The sequence below is a fragment of the Centruroides sculpturatus genome, unplaced genomic scaffold, assembly GCF_000671375.1.
Source record: "Centruroides sculpturatus isolate CEXI.00-Female unplaced genomic scaffold, Cexi_2.0 scaffold1146, whole genome shotgun sequence".
Classification (NCBI taxonomy): Eukaryota; Metazoa; Arthropoda; class Arachnida; order Scorpiones; family Buthidae; genus Centruroides; species Centruroides sculpturatus.
The window spans coordinates 201,125-215,483 of record NW_019385570.1 but is presented as its reverse complement, the minus strand read 5'-3'; the positions used below and the strand labels follow the sequence as shown (position 1 = coordinate 215,483).

The window sequence follows — 14,359 nt, the reverse complement described above, 5'->3', positions numbered from 1 at the left end:
AGCTTCTCTAAAATTGCTTTATTTGTATCTACAAGATTTCCTTTAACGATGTTATAAGTAACGCTATTCTCCATTTTATCGAGTCTGTCAAGAATATTTTGCTGGATGTCATCGATATTTACACATTCATTAAGACTAACTATATCTTTTTTAGTTGTCAAAGAGGATATTCTGTCCTGAAGAACATCAGGGGGCTTCAAGTTGTCAAAGATATTCTCGACCAAGTCAATAACCCTGTTAAATTAGTCTAAAACAAGGGTCGGCAACCTGCGGCTCGCGAGCTACATGCGGCTCTTTGGATGTGAAGCTGCGTCTCTTTAGTTTCATACGCAAATATTATTTATTTTATCAAAAAAAATTTAAAAATTATCAAAAAACTTTATTTGTGCGAGTACTATTTATTGTTGGCAAGAAAAAGTTTTGTGGCTCTTTAAACACTGAAATTTTGTAAATTGTAATTTTTGGCTCTTCGGACTCAGAAGGTTGCCGACCCCTGGTTTAAAATAAATTGCAAATGTATAGGCGTATTAAATTTGCAATTCGGATTAGTGATGGCGCATGCTTTAATATCATATAAAATAACGCTGACANAAAAAACACCAATTTCCATATTACTAATGATTACCTATGTAGAAAGGTCAATGACCGTAGTCATGACATCGGAAGTTGAGTCAGATGTTAAATGTGGAACAAAAACGAGAATCACCATAATTCAAATTCTATTGGAGATATTTAAACGAAATTTTCAACTTATGTTACTGATAAAGTCCTTGAAGAAACAACGAAAGGATATTATTAACTAATTAGCCGGAAGCGAGATATCCGCGTTATATTCTCGACCGGAAGTAGGCCAGTAACACAGTTGTTAATGGTCCTATTACTACGAATATTTGTATCCTAGTATACTATTCAATGCCGCAGACGATGCTGTCGGTAATTACGGTAAAACGGCACTCCAAGTACTAGTTATCCGGAAAAAGTACGATTTTAGAACGTTTTTCGAAAAATATGAAATAAAAAAGGTCCTACTTGACAAATTATTAATCCCCCATACTTCCGAAGTAGAAATCCACTAAATTCCACATAGTTCAGATCGAATTTCTGCACAACACTCAAAATTTTTCAAGAGCAGAACTAAGAGCAACTTATCCATAGTAATTTAATACAGTCTACGGCGATGCCGACAAGAACTTAACAGAAGAACTCCAAAGGATTGTAGACGCCTTCCCTGACACTTGTACAGTAGTTTAATCGCCCACTCCACGGCATGGGGTGGTGACGTTCTTGAACTACGTTGGAGATTAAATAAAGCTTTTTGTTCAAGAATGTGTGTCAAACACATTTTTAATTATAGTAGTTAGTAATGATACATTATACGCTAATTAATTGCTTTACGAAAACGCTTTAGGTAATTCGTTCTGTATAAAACGAAAACGCTTTAGGTAATTCGTTCTGTATAAACTATCACAGTGATAACGATAAATGATTTACATGGATTAAATCGTTAAATGCGTTGTAAGTTAACTACAACGATAGTCACTTGAAAATTATCAGTACAAAAAAAATTATGTTAAACAAGATTAATTAATAAGTAACTGGTTTATTTCACAGGTGGGTTTTTCCTATAATAAACAAAGGAAGAAAGCAAATTTTGAAAGAAAAAGATTTACACGAAGCCTCGCAATATCACACCTCAGAGTATCTTGGGGATCTACTTCAAAAGTAAGTTTATTATTTAGTTTTGAATATCCAGATTTCACTTATTATTTTCTAATACTTTCGGCTTCATTTATGATTTCCTCAAGTTTAACAAAATAATTAGACAAAAACTAATATTGTTTCATTTATGACATCCCATTTTTCTTGGTAAAGTCTCTCGATATCACGGACATCCTGGTGAAATCTTTCACCCTGTTCTTCATTGTAGGCTCCCAAGTTTTCGAAAAAATAGTCAGTATGGGAGTGTAAGAAATGAACTTATAAGCTCATCTTTCTTCTTTGAGCTTTATACGCTGCTGCCGGCATGCGTAGTGTAATGGTTTTGTAGTCAGGGTCCTTAATATTTCCCCAAAACTTATGCAATACTGTACATTCTTGAAAGAGTCCCATGCTTCTTTTTCCTTTTTCTCTCAGTGTTTCCAAAAATCTGCTTTGTCTAAATCTCCAAGTTTCAATTTGAAATATGCAAAGAAACTTTCTTTACAAACTCACATATGTTTCTTTGTTGACTTTTCACTGTGTATTCGCCACAAACTTAACAGAAGCTGTCGGGAGAAACTACACAGCCTTTGCAAGCCATATTCCAGAAATAAAAATACAAGCACAGTAGCGTTCGAATGCTGGATATAAACTGAGTGTAGCACATTAGATGGCCAGTGAGATACTGAACTTACTTAGCTTGTTGAATTATGATCTAATCCAACAGAAGGTTGTTTATATTTATTCCTAGTATCCCAGATAATATGTCAAAACATGCTTAACCTCACCAGTAAAATTACTCACTATCAACTTTTAACCTCTTTCTATAAGATCATGCGAGCTTTCTCCTAAAGCTAAAAGAAATTAACCCATTTTTCCCTACCACTACTCTGTTTAACCATTAACATTTCTATTCATTTATTACCAAGTCCACCTATAATTGATAGAATTAATGTGAGAAGTCTTCGTTTTAAGGTCATTTAAAAAAATGCAAAATTTCAAGTTAACTAGAAATTTTATGCTAAATACAAACAGAAACTTGAGTGGAACAACAAAAATTGGCGAGATGTAATATTTTTGGTAGTTTTTTCATTTTTATCACGTTGAAATCTGTAAGAAAATGTATAAAAATCTTATGCAGTTTTTTACTTGCAGACCTGTGTTACTTATTGTTACTTCTGTAATGGAACACTTAACTTCTGTTTGACGTTATAGAAAGTTATAACAAAATTCATCGTGCATAGTTGATTTATAGTAAACTGTTAATTGAACTCACATTTACAGCAATAATACAACTTTATCTACATTTTGTTAAAATTTCGTGACTCAAGTTTTTTAATGCCAAAATAGATGTTATTTTAGTCGTTATATCGCAAGAATTAATAAATCATCCGCTCAAAATAAGTAGAATATTTTCAAACATTTTGATGAGTCCTAGTTGAGCAGTTAATGCGGCAGCGTACCACTTTCGGCGATAAAGAATTGTATTTTACGTGCCTAAAACTCTCTGATATTGTTTGCAGTTTAGACATTTTAATATGTCAAGATTTGTCTCTGCACTGGTTGTCTCATTGTGTTCCGAATCTACAAGAGGCTCGCTAAGAAAGGCCGATTAGTGTCCACAGGGTAAAAAAGATCTGTAAAAGTAATAGGAAAAAAAAACATCAAATAAAATTAATAATAAAGTTTGGTTAATGTTTTTTAATAAGATGAAATACTCGACGAAGTTTTAATCAAATTAATATTTCTAAATTATTATAATAATTAAATAGGTCGAGAAAAAAATAGAGTAAGCTTCATTAATTATGGCATTTTACAAATGATATATGTGAGCTCGCGGATTTTTTCGGGCTTCTTAAAATTCAAAATTTTCTGTTTAGTATCCTTGGAAAAAACCCGAAGAATTTGTACTGGATCGGATTTCACCGATTGTATAACAACTAGCTGAGGAAGTTTACAATTAGGTGTGAAGAATGAATTGTCATCGTCAACAAAAGTCAATCACGTGACAGTTTTCCCACACTAATGATATAAAAGCTCGAATCTCCGGAAGCTCAGGTCGATTCGTCATAGGAAGTTATACTTTGTGATAGTGCCACCTCAACTCCCGAACCTCCATACAGCGGACCCGATCCAGCTACAGAGAGAGGACATCGGATAGAGGACACGGAAGACACCACACCCTTCCATACAGACGACGTTTGCCAACTCTCCATTTCGCCGAGAGGTATTTCGGGTTTAACCCCTGACCCGCGGCTTATCTCTAATATACGTAGAAATTTTACTTACTGAAATTACCCTGAAACAAGTATATCTTTTGTCAGTCGAAGTAAAACTAATTCAAGTGCAGCTACCTGATTTTTCCTCTTAATTTCTCTACCAATAATAAACTTAATTAACAGCTTGTAAGCAATCTGACATTTGTGAAAGATTTACTGTATTTTCTGTTACGAAATCAGTGAAACAAACTATTTAAAAGTTTGTTTTTTCAGTCAGCTAACTTATCCTACTGTTTAACAAACTGTATGATTTTCTTTTTCATTCCTATAAACGTGTGAGTGATTAATTGATATCATTGTATATATTGCAGCGAATAACATAAATTTGAAGAATTAATGTGTGTTGTGCATTATCTATATATATAAAATTGCTTGTCCTAACTGACTGAATGACTCACTGATTCATCATCGCCCAGAGCATACCGCTGGACCTAGAGATGTGAAATTTAATACGCAGTTACGGTACGTCAAGAAAACGCACACTAAGAAGGGATTTTTCGAAATTTTTCCGGGGGGTGAGGGAGAGCATTAAAGCTTAACCAGAAAAGCAACTTCTACTGTACTATTTTAGATGCGATTTTTTGTTTTTATCTGTGTTTTAGTAGGGTACGCCATGGCAATGCACACTAAGAATGGATTTTTAGAAATTTATCTGCGAGGGGTGAGGAAGAGCATTAAGACTTAACCGAAAGAACGGCTTCTATTGTACTATTTTATATGAGATTTTCTGTTTTTAACTACGTTTAGTCTTAATTGAGTACTTAGGTGTATTAAATTGATAACATTTCAGACACTGTTATAAATATTTTTATCTATTTCGATTTTAAAAATGTTCGAACCGTTTTAAATTCGGATTTATTATTGCATATTGGTTCGATTATAGAACGATTGTAAACGTTCCAGAAAATTAATCAAATTGAAAATAGTTCGTTTGATTCTCGGCAATTCTCTTCAGCGGTAGGTGTTATATAACAATTACTATAGTTATTGAAATATTGAATGTACATGGGGTTTGCTTGCAAAACCTCTGCGGACGAAGTCGCAAGTAGTATCATATATAACACTGCTACAAAGTTACACACGTAAAAATTTCAAATAATTTAATTTAAATGTCAACAGTTTTGTATTATATATAAGTGTAATTATTGAATTTTTTATGTAAGTGTTGATAGGTAAATATTGTCTTAATGAATTAGTTATAAAATTCTGATTAAATTGAATATTTTTGAAATTATTATGTATAGTTTAATGGAAAAGTAACAACTGAAAATAATATTTTGTAAAATAATAAGCACTTTTGTCATGTATGAAGAAATTGTGACTACTTATATTATGGTTTTCACTGGTGGCAAAGCGATTAGTTTCAAGCAGTAGGTTGAGACACAAATTGTGAGTTGAAATTTTCTCATTGTGAATAATATCAGTTAAACAATGGGAATCGTGTGTTAAAATGTTCTAGAAAATCTGAAATATTTTTTTCTTTTTTATTTCTTTTACTTGTAGTACTGTACTTAGTCCACTGTGTCTCCCTAAAAGGGCGCACCATAAAGTATAGCAGTTTCGATGGCCAGACGTTAAATACTTGTTAAGCTCTTGTTGTTGAGGTCCCAGCAAGAAAGCAAAGAAAGTTTAAAAGTTTTATGGCTTCCTTCTTTACAAGCGTTTTTTAGCTTTATGTAAATATACCATTTCAAACTCTGATAGATAGTAATGCCCAGGTATTTCATATTGTTGGTGTATCTTATCTTAGTACTTATCTCATTCCTCGAGTATGGTTTATTGAGTTGGGTCTCTTTTGACTTTAACATGCAGGTGGTCTTACTAGGTTAATGGATAATTTATTAATGTAGCTCCTCTCTGAGATTTTATTGGGAAAAGAATTGGCTTCTCGCAGGAATTTCTTACTGTTTTTATTGGACATCATGACCAGAGTATCATCGGTGTATTCCTGGTATCCAAGGTGACACTGATCGCATCAGGGAAGGTCGTTGTACATGATGTTGCCAAGGTTAGGCCTGAACCGAGAACCTTGAGGACACCCAGGGTGACAGGCCAGATGACAAGTGTGTCCATCTCGTGTATGCCAGCAGTACGGCCCTTCAGATAGTTGGTGAGCAGCTTGAATATGTTTTGTGGGCAGACAAAGGATTTGAACTGCCAAAAAAAGGATGACCACCACAAAATGTTAAACGAATTCCTCTAATTTATTAAGATCAACGCTACGTGTTTTTCATTTTTCTATGCATTGTCTATGAATTGGATTACACTGTGGAAAGCTGGGTAGGTAAAGCTCCTGTGGACAAAGCCATATAGATTTGGATGAAGATGGTTGTTATTCCTGAAATGGAACTTAATTCTATTAATTAGAAGTCCATCAGGAACATTGCCCAGTACGGGCAGAAGGCTAATCGGCCTCAGATCTGTGGCTTTGAGTAAGTTGAAAGACAGTTTTCGGTATGAATTTCACAACAGTGTTTTCAGCATTTTGGGAATTGGTGCCTGGTTAGGCATAAGTTGAAAGTAAAGAGGTAGGCGATAAGAATGGTTTTAAATGCCTTTTTTTCCATACGGGCTGTTATCCCGTTAATGCCAAGAGCCATATAATTCTGTAGAATTTTAATAGCAGCACCCACCTTTGTAAATGTTAACGGTTGTCGTTGTCAATGATAGATGGGTAAAGGACTATTTTCCTGATATTTTTGTTCTCTGGCTTATCTTCCTCGTGGTCTCCTGGAGGAAAATGGGTGATGAAAAGATGTTTAATGATATCGTCTAGATCAGTGGTGTACTCACCATTTCTTTTCTAAGAGTCGGCTGGGATGCCGATGATTTTTTTACATACCATGTATGGGATTTGGCATTAATGTTTTTCTGATTATATTTCTGTTATGGATTATTTTATGTACTATAATTGTACTAATGCACTGGATGTTACATATATGTAATAATTATTGTGTATTACTGTATATATATTATTGATTTTTGTTTGTACAGAGTTAGACTTTGTATAGACATTACCATATTTATTGCACTATAATTACTGTATTTGTGTTTTTTATTCGAAAATGTTTGTTCGGTGTTATGTTTTTTTACTTTGTTTCGAGGACAAAGGGTATAAGACTATACCTTTCAGCAGTGGGTAAGTCAGGTGCTATCTGTATGTAGTGTAGAATAAACGTTGCAAATTTTTTAAAGTATTTTCCCACACGTTTTTTCTCATTACCGTTTAGGAAAAAATTTTGTAAACAGTTATGTTTAGTAAAGAAAAGTCTTTCTTTATTGTTACATAATTCATTTTATGTGATTTTAACATAAGAAGGTGAAACATAAGAATGTTTATTATTTGTTTTCAAAATTCAAAAATTTAGTAGGTAAGCATTTACAGTGGAAACAGAAATATTTAAAATACAAAAATATTTGAATTTAGTATCTAACAAAATCTTTAATAAGTTATATGTAATTTTTCCACAGCAGACATCTGAAAGTGAATACTGCATATGTCTGTGATTTGTTTAAACGTGCTATTTACTCTGTCTTACAATGAAATATTATATGACTATACTATGTTAAAATTGTATCTGTCTTTTGTTATATAGTAACGTTCACAGAAACACACCATACTTTTGTTGTGGCTCGAGATCATATGAAACCACTTGTTTAATAATTTTCGGATTCGCAGAATACTAGCGTGGGCAGTTATTACTGTACATACCAGATTCTCTGGTGCTGCATTAAAAATTTCAAAAGATAATAGCATTTATAAAGCTCTAGACATTACTTTACAAAAGTTGAATGACATTTATTAAAATATTGTTTTTAAATCAAAGGCTTTAACCAAATTTCTTTTCAGAGAATGGAAAAAGGAATTGCAGGAGAAAAATCCGAACATACTGAAAGCTGTTTTACGTTTTGTTGGTTGGAAGTACTTGATTGTAATACTACTTGTACTAATTCAGGTATTATGGCATCCGATTATAAAGAGGTGAAGTTAGTAATAATATAATTGAAATAACTGATATTTACGTATAATTACAGGAAACAGCTTTAGTTACAGGTCAAGCATATTTTGTAGGATCAGCAGTACATTATTTTGAAAACAGACAAGAATGGAATCACTACAACGTTTATGTTACAATTGCAGGATTTTTTTCTGTTACTGCGATTTATTTGTTTACGCATAATACTAATCTGTTTATGACAGAATATTATTCAATGAAACTGAAAATAGCTTTTTGCACTCTTGTTTATAGAAAGGTATGTATAAAAGATAATGTATTTTGAGTAAAATATTATTTTTATATTATTCATATATAGTGTATTGTAATTAAATATATTTGAGAAATTTTAAAAAATACTCTAGAAAAAACATTTTTCTAACAATAGTAGATTTTGAATTTTGTCTTTCAAATTAATTTGATGGAAGTTATGATAAAATGAATTATTACTCAATATACTCAAGAATTTTGAAAAACTATCGTTTCCTGCTAAAGATTCTATTAAAAATTTGTCTTCTTGTACATTCTCCAGTAATACTTCGTTTTCCCTTACTTTTGTGGACGATACCTTGCTAAAAGTAACTGACAATTCAAACGTGTGAATCTATTGCATTTCTTCAGAATTAACAGTAAATAATATGAACCAGAATGTTACACTTCATGTGTTTCTATATTAAATTCATAAATATAATTATTCCAGTTGTTTCTGCTACTGTCATTGGTTAAAATATACACGATAGGGCAGAGAAACGAGAAGTTTCAAAGTCGATTTTTCTATGTAATGATTGAATAGGAAAAACTTCCTGATAGATATGTTGGCTAGAAGAAGTAGTTATTTTGAACCATCGAATAGATGCGCAATGTGCGTTTACCATTCAGGCTTTTCGTGAATATAATAATTGTATAATGGCCGCAGAATAGTTATTTCGCCGTCATTTTAAAACCCATTAAAATAATCATGTCTTTATGACATGAATTGAGAACTTTCAGGAAAGTTGTTCTGTATCATAAAAAGTAGGGCGCTGTCCGATTATCGTGGCTGTTGGCGTTAATACTTTGCTCTCTTGTGATTTGACCCATTACTGTTACTTTTCTGAATAATAATTAAATACTCATCTGAGAAAACAAAAACTTTTTGCCACTATTCCAGGATGGATCACAATAAAACGTAAAGAAAAACGAATTGAAAGAGAGGAAAATGTTAGAGGTGAGTCGATAGAGTAAATGGTCTTGTCTTAAATAGGCGCCGAAAATGGGATTAACGTTCAAGAAAGAATTAAACTTTTGTTAAAACTACAACACTTTTCAAATAGTAAACTACAGGTAGTATTAGAGAGATCAGATAGAACAAAACTATTGAAAATATTTTGTATTGTATTGCCTGTGTTGAAAACATAGACATTGTTACGGTAGATCTTGAATTTATACTCCTTGCCCTCGAAATTGATAAAGCAACAGATATCGTTAGGAATAACAAATCAAATGCAGAAATAAATGCATTATGTAAAAATTTTGCCTACGTCAAAAGTTTTTGAAACTGGAAGATAAAGACAAAGAAATAACTTTGTAATTTCGGGTTTAGAGAATGACGAAAAAATGGATAATTGTCTATGCAAGGTTCGAAAATTATTTAGTGATAGTTTACGGATGTGAATATCAAGCGAACTTATCGAATTAAAAATTTCAAACCTAATTCAAAAAGACTGGTTATTTATAAAGTGTTTAACTTTGAAAATAAATAAAAATATTTAAATATATTAATATAGTAAAAAATTATAACATATTTGTTAATGATGATTACTCGCCAAATACTAAAATTATCAGAAAAAATCTAAGACTTTATGGCAAAATATGCGCTTAAAAAGAGCTACTAATTTAAAACTGCAATATAACAAATTGATTTTGTATGATAAGACGATTGCCTGTAATTTTAAAGATGAGATTTTTTAAAAAGAAAACAATCAACATTTTTTTAGAAATATAGTTTGTAACGATAAAAAATTAATTAAAGAAAATTATAAGGAAAATAATGTTTTATACTCGGACAATGGCAATAATGCAAAACTTTTTTTTTATAACATAGTAAATTTTGATAATAAATATTACTTTTCTAATTTTTGGAATATAATATATCTACTGTTTAGTAGAAACATAGCATACTTTACCGGTAATAATTGATGTTCTCTGATAAATATAAAATTTTCCATCAATTAGCACATAGTTGTGAAGGAACTGCAAGACCTAGGGGTGGCTTTAATGTCGGTTTTAACTGGACACGGTTTTTAACGTTGAAATTATATTTCAATTACTATTTTTTTTTTGTTTTTACAATTGGACATTGAGAAGTCAATCAATATTTAAGAAATAGTGTTATATATTTCGCCTGACAACTATTTCGATGAAGATATTAAGAACATGTTATCGCTTATAGAAAACTATCTGCTACCTGAAATGAACTTGATTTTATGCGCTAATTTTAACGCTCGAATGGGACTTTTACTGGCAACTGGAAAACTTTTTCGAGAGCCTCAAAAGATATAATTGTTAATGACAGAAAGAAAATTCTATATAAATTTTGTGAAAATAAGTCTCGCGTGTTTAAATGGCTTGTCGCCAGGAGACAAAAAATAATAATAATTTTACCTATCACTCATCAAAAGGAGGCAGTATAATTGATTTTGTGATACTATTACAAAATATATATTTTAGTGTTGTAATTAATTTAAATGTTTTAACAAAGATTAGCTCAGAATATTTACCAGTTTTATTAAAACCTATCTGATTGGTATCATTTCGCATTTTTAACAGACAACTTTTAAGTAAACGTGCAATGTACAGTACACATATGAAGTTAAATCTTAATTATCTCTTAAATTAGGTAATGTTCTGTCAAATGAGTATGGAAGAATTCTTACACCTGATGATCTAGGTAGAGCTTAAGCAGCGATGTCTTCTTTGGACTTAATTTACGACGTTAATCCTGTACCAGGTAAAACTCATGCAACAAATAAATGTATAATAATGAGTGTCACATCTTGGGGAAAGATTTGTGGAAGTTCTTTAAAAAGGTTATAACGTCATATACAAATGAATATTATGGTTTCTATAATATTATTTTGAAAGACTACAGACGTTTATGTCAAAAAAAATAATTTTATTTTTGAAACTTAAATAGAATACTGGTGACATGTAACAACTCTAAAACATTTTGGCAAACAATCAACTAGTTTAGAGGTAGAAGAATATATTTCAAAAATTACTTTGGAAAGATGGCTAAACTTTTATGCTGTTAAATTCTCTAAAGGTCATTTTGTCTCGAATAATGGTCAATTGTCAACGGATAGTTATAAAGTGCTTACAATAAGACAGGAATGTTTTTCGGACTATACATTGGAAGAAATAATAAGAGCAATTAATCAATTAAGCAATATTCAATAGTTATTATCAATTAATAGGTTTTATGATATATACGCCTGAATATATTTAAATACTAGTTTAATTACGTATATTAATTTTAAATAGTTTACGATTTTTGTAAAATATTTAAAACTATATTGAGAACTATTACACACCCTGCTTTAACAATCACATGCAGATTAGAAGTGTCATCTTGTGACCCCATCTCATCTATATTTATATTAAAGACAAATATTAATTTTGGAATTTGAATTTTATTCTACTTTTATTCACTACGGTTTGTGAATACTATGGAGTATATTTGACAAAAATTCAGTAATTGTAGTGGTTCCTATAAAAAATATCTGATGCTGCGCGATGAATTGTTGCTCTTGTGGAAGTATTATATTACTTTTATTTGAGGAATTGCAGTCCTCACTATAGAAGTAGATATAAAGTGTATGCAATGTATTTATTAAATGTATTTAATAATGTATTTATAAAGTGAAAAGACAAAAGTATTTAATTATTATAATTGAAAAAAAGCAAGTGTTGATAAACTTGACAAATGTATAAGAACATACAGTTGTAGGCATGGTACAAAATGGCCAATGGCTGTTTTTTTATTTTTTTTTAAATTTGATTGATCTAGTCGATTATAATTCGTATGTGGTTTATTATGAGGCAAATAAAATGTAGGCGAAAAAATATTCAAAACGTAAATAGGGTCAAAAGGTTTTTGAAGAGTCTAGGCAAATTATTATGCCAGGTCAACACGATATACAGATCTGAACATTTCCAAGGTTTACATAGCAATTCAGTATTAGAACAAAAAGTACTTGACTTTGAATGCAATCAAGTGAGAGCAATTTCAACAGGGACAGTTCAAACGAAATCAAAGGGAATAGCAACAACAAATGATATTAAAAGAATTTCTAAAAAAGGAGATGCTTTCTATGTTGAAGATTAAAAGAAAAAATACATAAAATGTTGTAAAAAGTGACTGAAATACATGTGCCTTAGACATACAACGAATGATGAACAAATTTCTTAGAAAAAGTACTGCGTGCAATTAATTTAATTTTATAACCATTATTTTTAACAATAAAAATTGTTTTGAGTGCTAAAAGTTGAGTTATTTTAAAAATCCAAATTTATAGAAACAAATATCTCAATAAAAAATATATCAACTTCTAAATTTAATCCATTATATAATACATTCTTGCGTAATAAAATTAATTTTGTCAAGTTGCGTGAGTAAACAAGTATTAGAAAATGTAATTTATTAGTTACTTTACAGAATTTACTGATAATTATACTCGTATTTTTAAATGATATTTAATATCTTATATACTTTTCGAAAAATATTTATTTTACATTAAATTTTCATATGCAGGCAATTAGGTTAAGTTCTTCTTCTCTGGAAAAATCAAATGTGGGACAAATGGTAAATCTTCTAGCTAATGACGTCGGCAAATTCCAGAACGTAAGTTTAAAATAATTTTCTAAACAATAATACATTTAATGTACACTTGTCGACCTGTATATTTTGTGTACGTATTATAATGGCCGAATTAGTAAACAACTTTAGAATAACAAATAAAGGTAATTCTGACAAGAGGAAAGTGCAATGAGCTTGGTTTCAGTCAGATCTCTTTTAAAATAACACTGATCATTTCAGATTAAAATTTAATAGAAACAGTTTGTAAGAATTGTCTTCTGAGTAAACGACAAATCAATTTGATGAAAATCATCCTTTAATGCTCTTTACATATATAATTGTTTAATATAATAGGTTTGGGCCATACTAATAACAAAATTAATTTTTCGAGTAAATTACTATTGAATAAATTAAAATTACAAAAATTTTTTTAAATTAAATTAAGATTGCAAATAAAAATTCGTCGAATAGAATTATTTCACATCACAAAATTAATTTTCTAATTACAAATTTAAATCAAATTAATTTTATTTTAACAATAAGCCAGAGTTTCTGTATTAATTATTAAATTTTATAATATCCGAGAAAATTAAGACATGACAATTGTATGAAATAATATAACACCAAAACGAAATTATTTTTTAAATTTTCTTTATTTTTACATTAATATATTAAATAAGTTTATTTTATTTAAGATTTTCCAGTTTTTTCGTTCACTTTATTTAAAACATGACATATTCCTGTTCTAATTTCTGATATCTAATAAATTAAGATTACAAATAATTTGTCGAGTAATAGTTTTATTATCAATACTAGAATTAATTATTTTCTTGATAGATATTTGTCTTGATATTCCGGTACATGACAATTTGAAATAATATAACAATGAAATTATTTTGAAAAGATTTTCATTTTTACATTACAGTTTATTTGAGTGTTTCGACTTTTTCCTTCAGTTTACCTAAAGCAAGACATTTCTGCACGTATTAATTTTTAAATTAATTTTTCAGTAAATAAATTATTTTCAGATCAGAAATTTTTCGAGTAAATTAAGATTATAAATAATTTTAATATTTAGGAAACTGTTCAATTTATTTCTTACGAAAAAGTTTTCATATTTAGAAAACTTCTCAGTTCAATTCATTGCTTCATTTAAAATTAATTTGCAATAATAATTCTTACAGTTTGTACTAATATCCGATTTGGTTGAAAATTATTAATATATATTTGCACTTTTTTTGTTTTATTATCCGAATAAATTAAAACACGACACTTTCAAATAATATTACAGCAATAAGGCAAAGTAAAATAGGGAAAGAGTTTAATATAATAATTATTTAAATTATATTTGTTACTTATTTATTAAATACCTACCTATACAATGCATTGATTTTGAAAATACAGTAGAACCTCCATTATCCGGACCTCCATTATCCGGATTTTCGATTATCCGGATTGTTCAAAATAAACAAAAATTTTACGAATTTGCTGATTTGCACTTGGCGAATTACGACACTGTTTATGTACGTGATGGAATGCATAACTTTTTT

The 14,359-nt window shown here is 30.1% G+C and overlaps 2 protein-coding genes across 2 annotated transcripts in view; both read left to right on the top strand.

Annotated features, from left to right (window-relative positions):
- The first annotated feature begins 653 nt into the window (after positions 1 to 653).
- On the top strand, positions 654 to 12,869 carry LOC111640212 (multidrug resistance-associated protein 4-like). Its single transcript, XM_023386213.1, has 5 exons — positions 654 to 670; positions 1,612 to 1,722; positions 7,828 to 7,933; positions 8,013 to 8,231; positions 12,765 to 12,869. The coding sequence occupies exons 1-5, from the start codon at positions 654 to 656 to the stop codon at positions 12,867 to 12,869; spliced, it is 558 nt and encodes a 185-aa protein (XP_023241981.1).
- Positions 12,870 to 12,933: 64 nt separating this feature from the next.
- The window catches only part of LOC111640211 (multidrug resistance-associated protein 4-like), an 18,228-nt gene continuing 16,802 nt past the window's right edge, over positions 12,934 to 14,359 (top strand). Inside the window, exon 1 of the mRNA XM_023386212.1 lies at positions 12,934 to 12,973. Coding sequence (XP_023241980.1) covers positions 12,934 to 12,973 — 40 coding nt within the window. The remainder of the gene's footprint in view (positions 12,974 to 14,359) is intronic.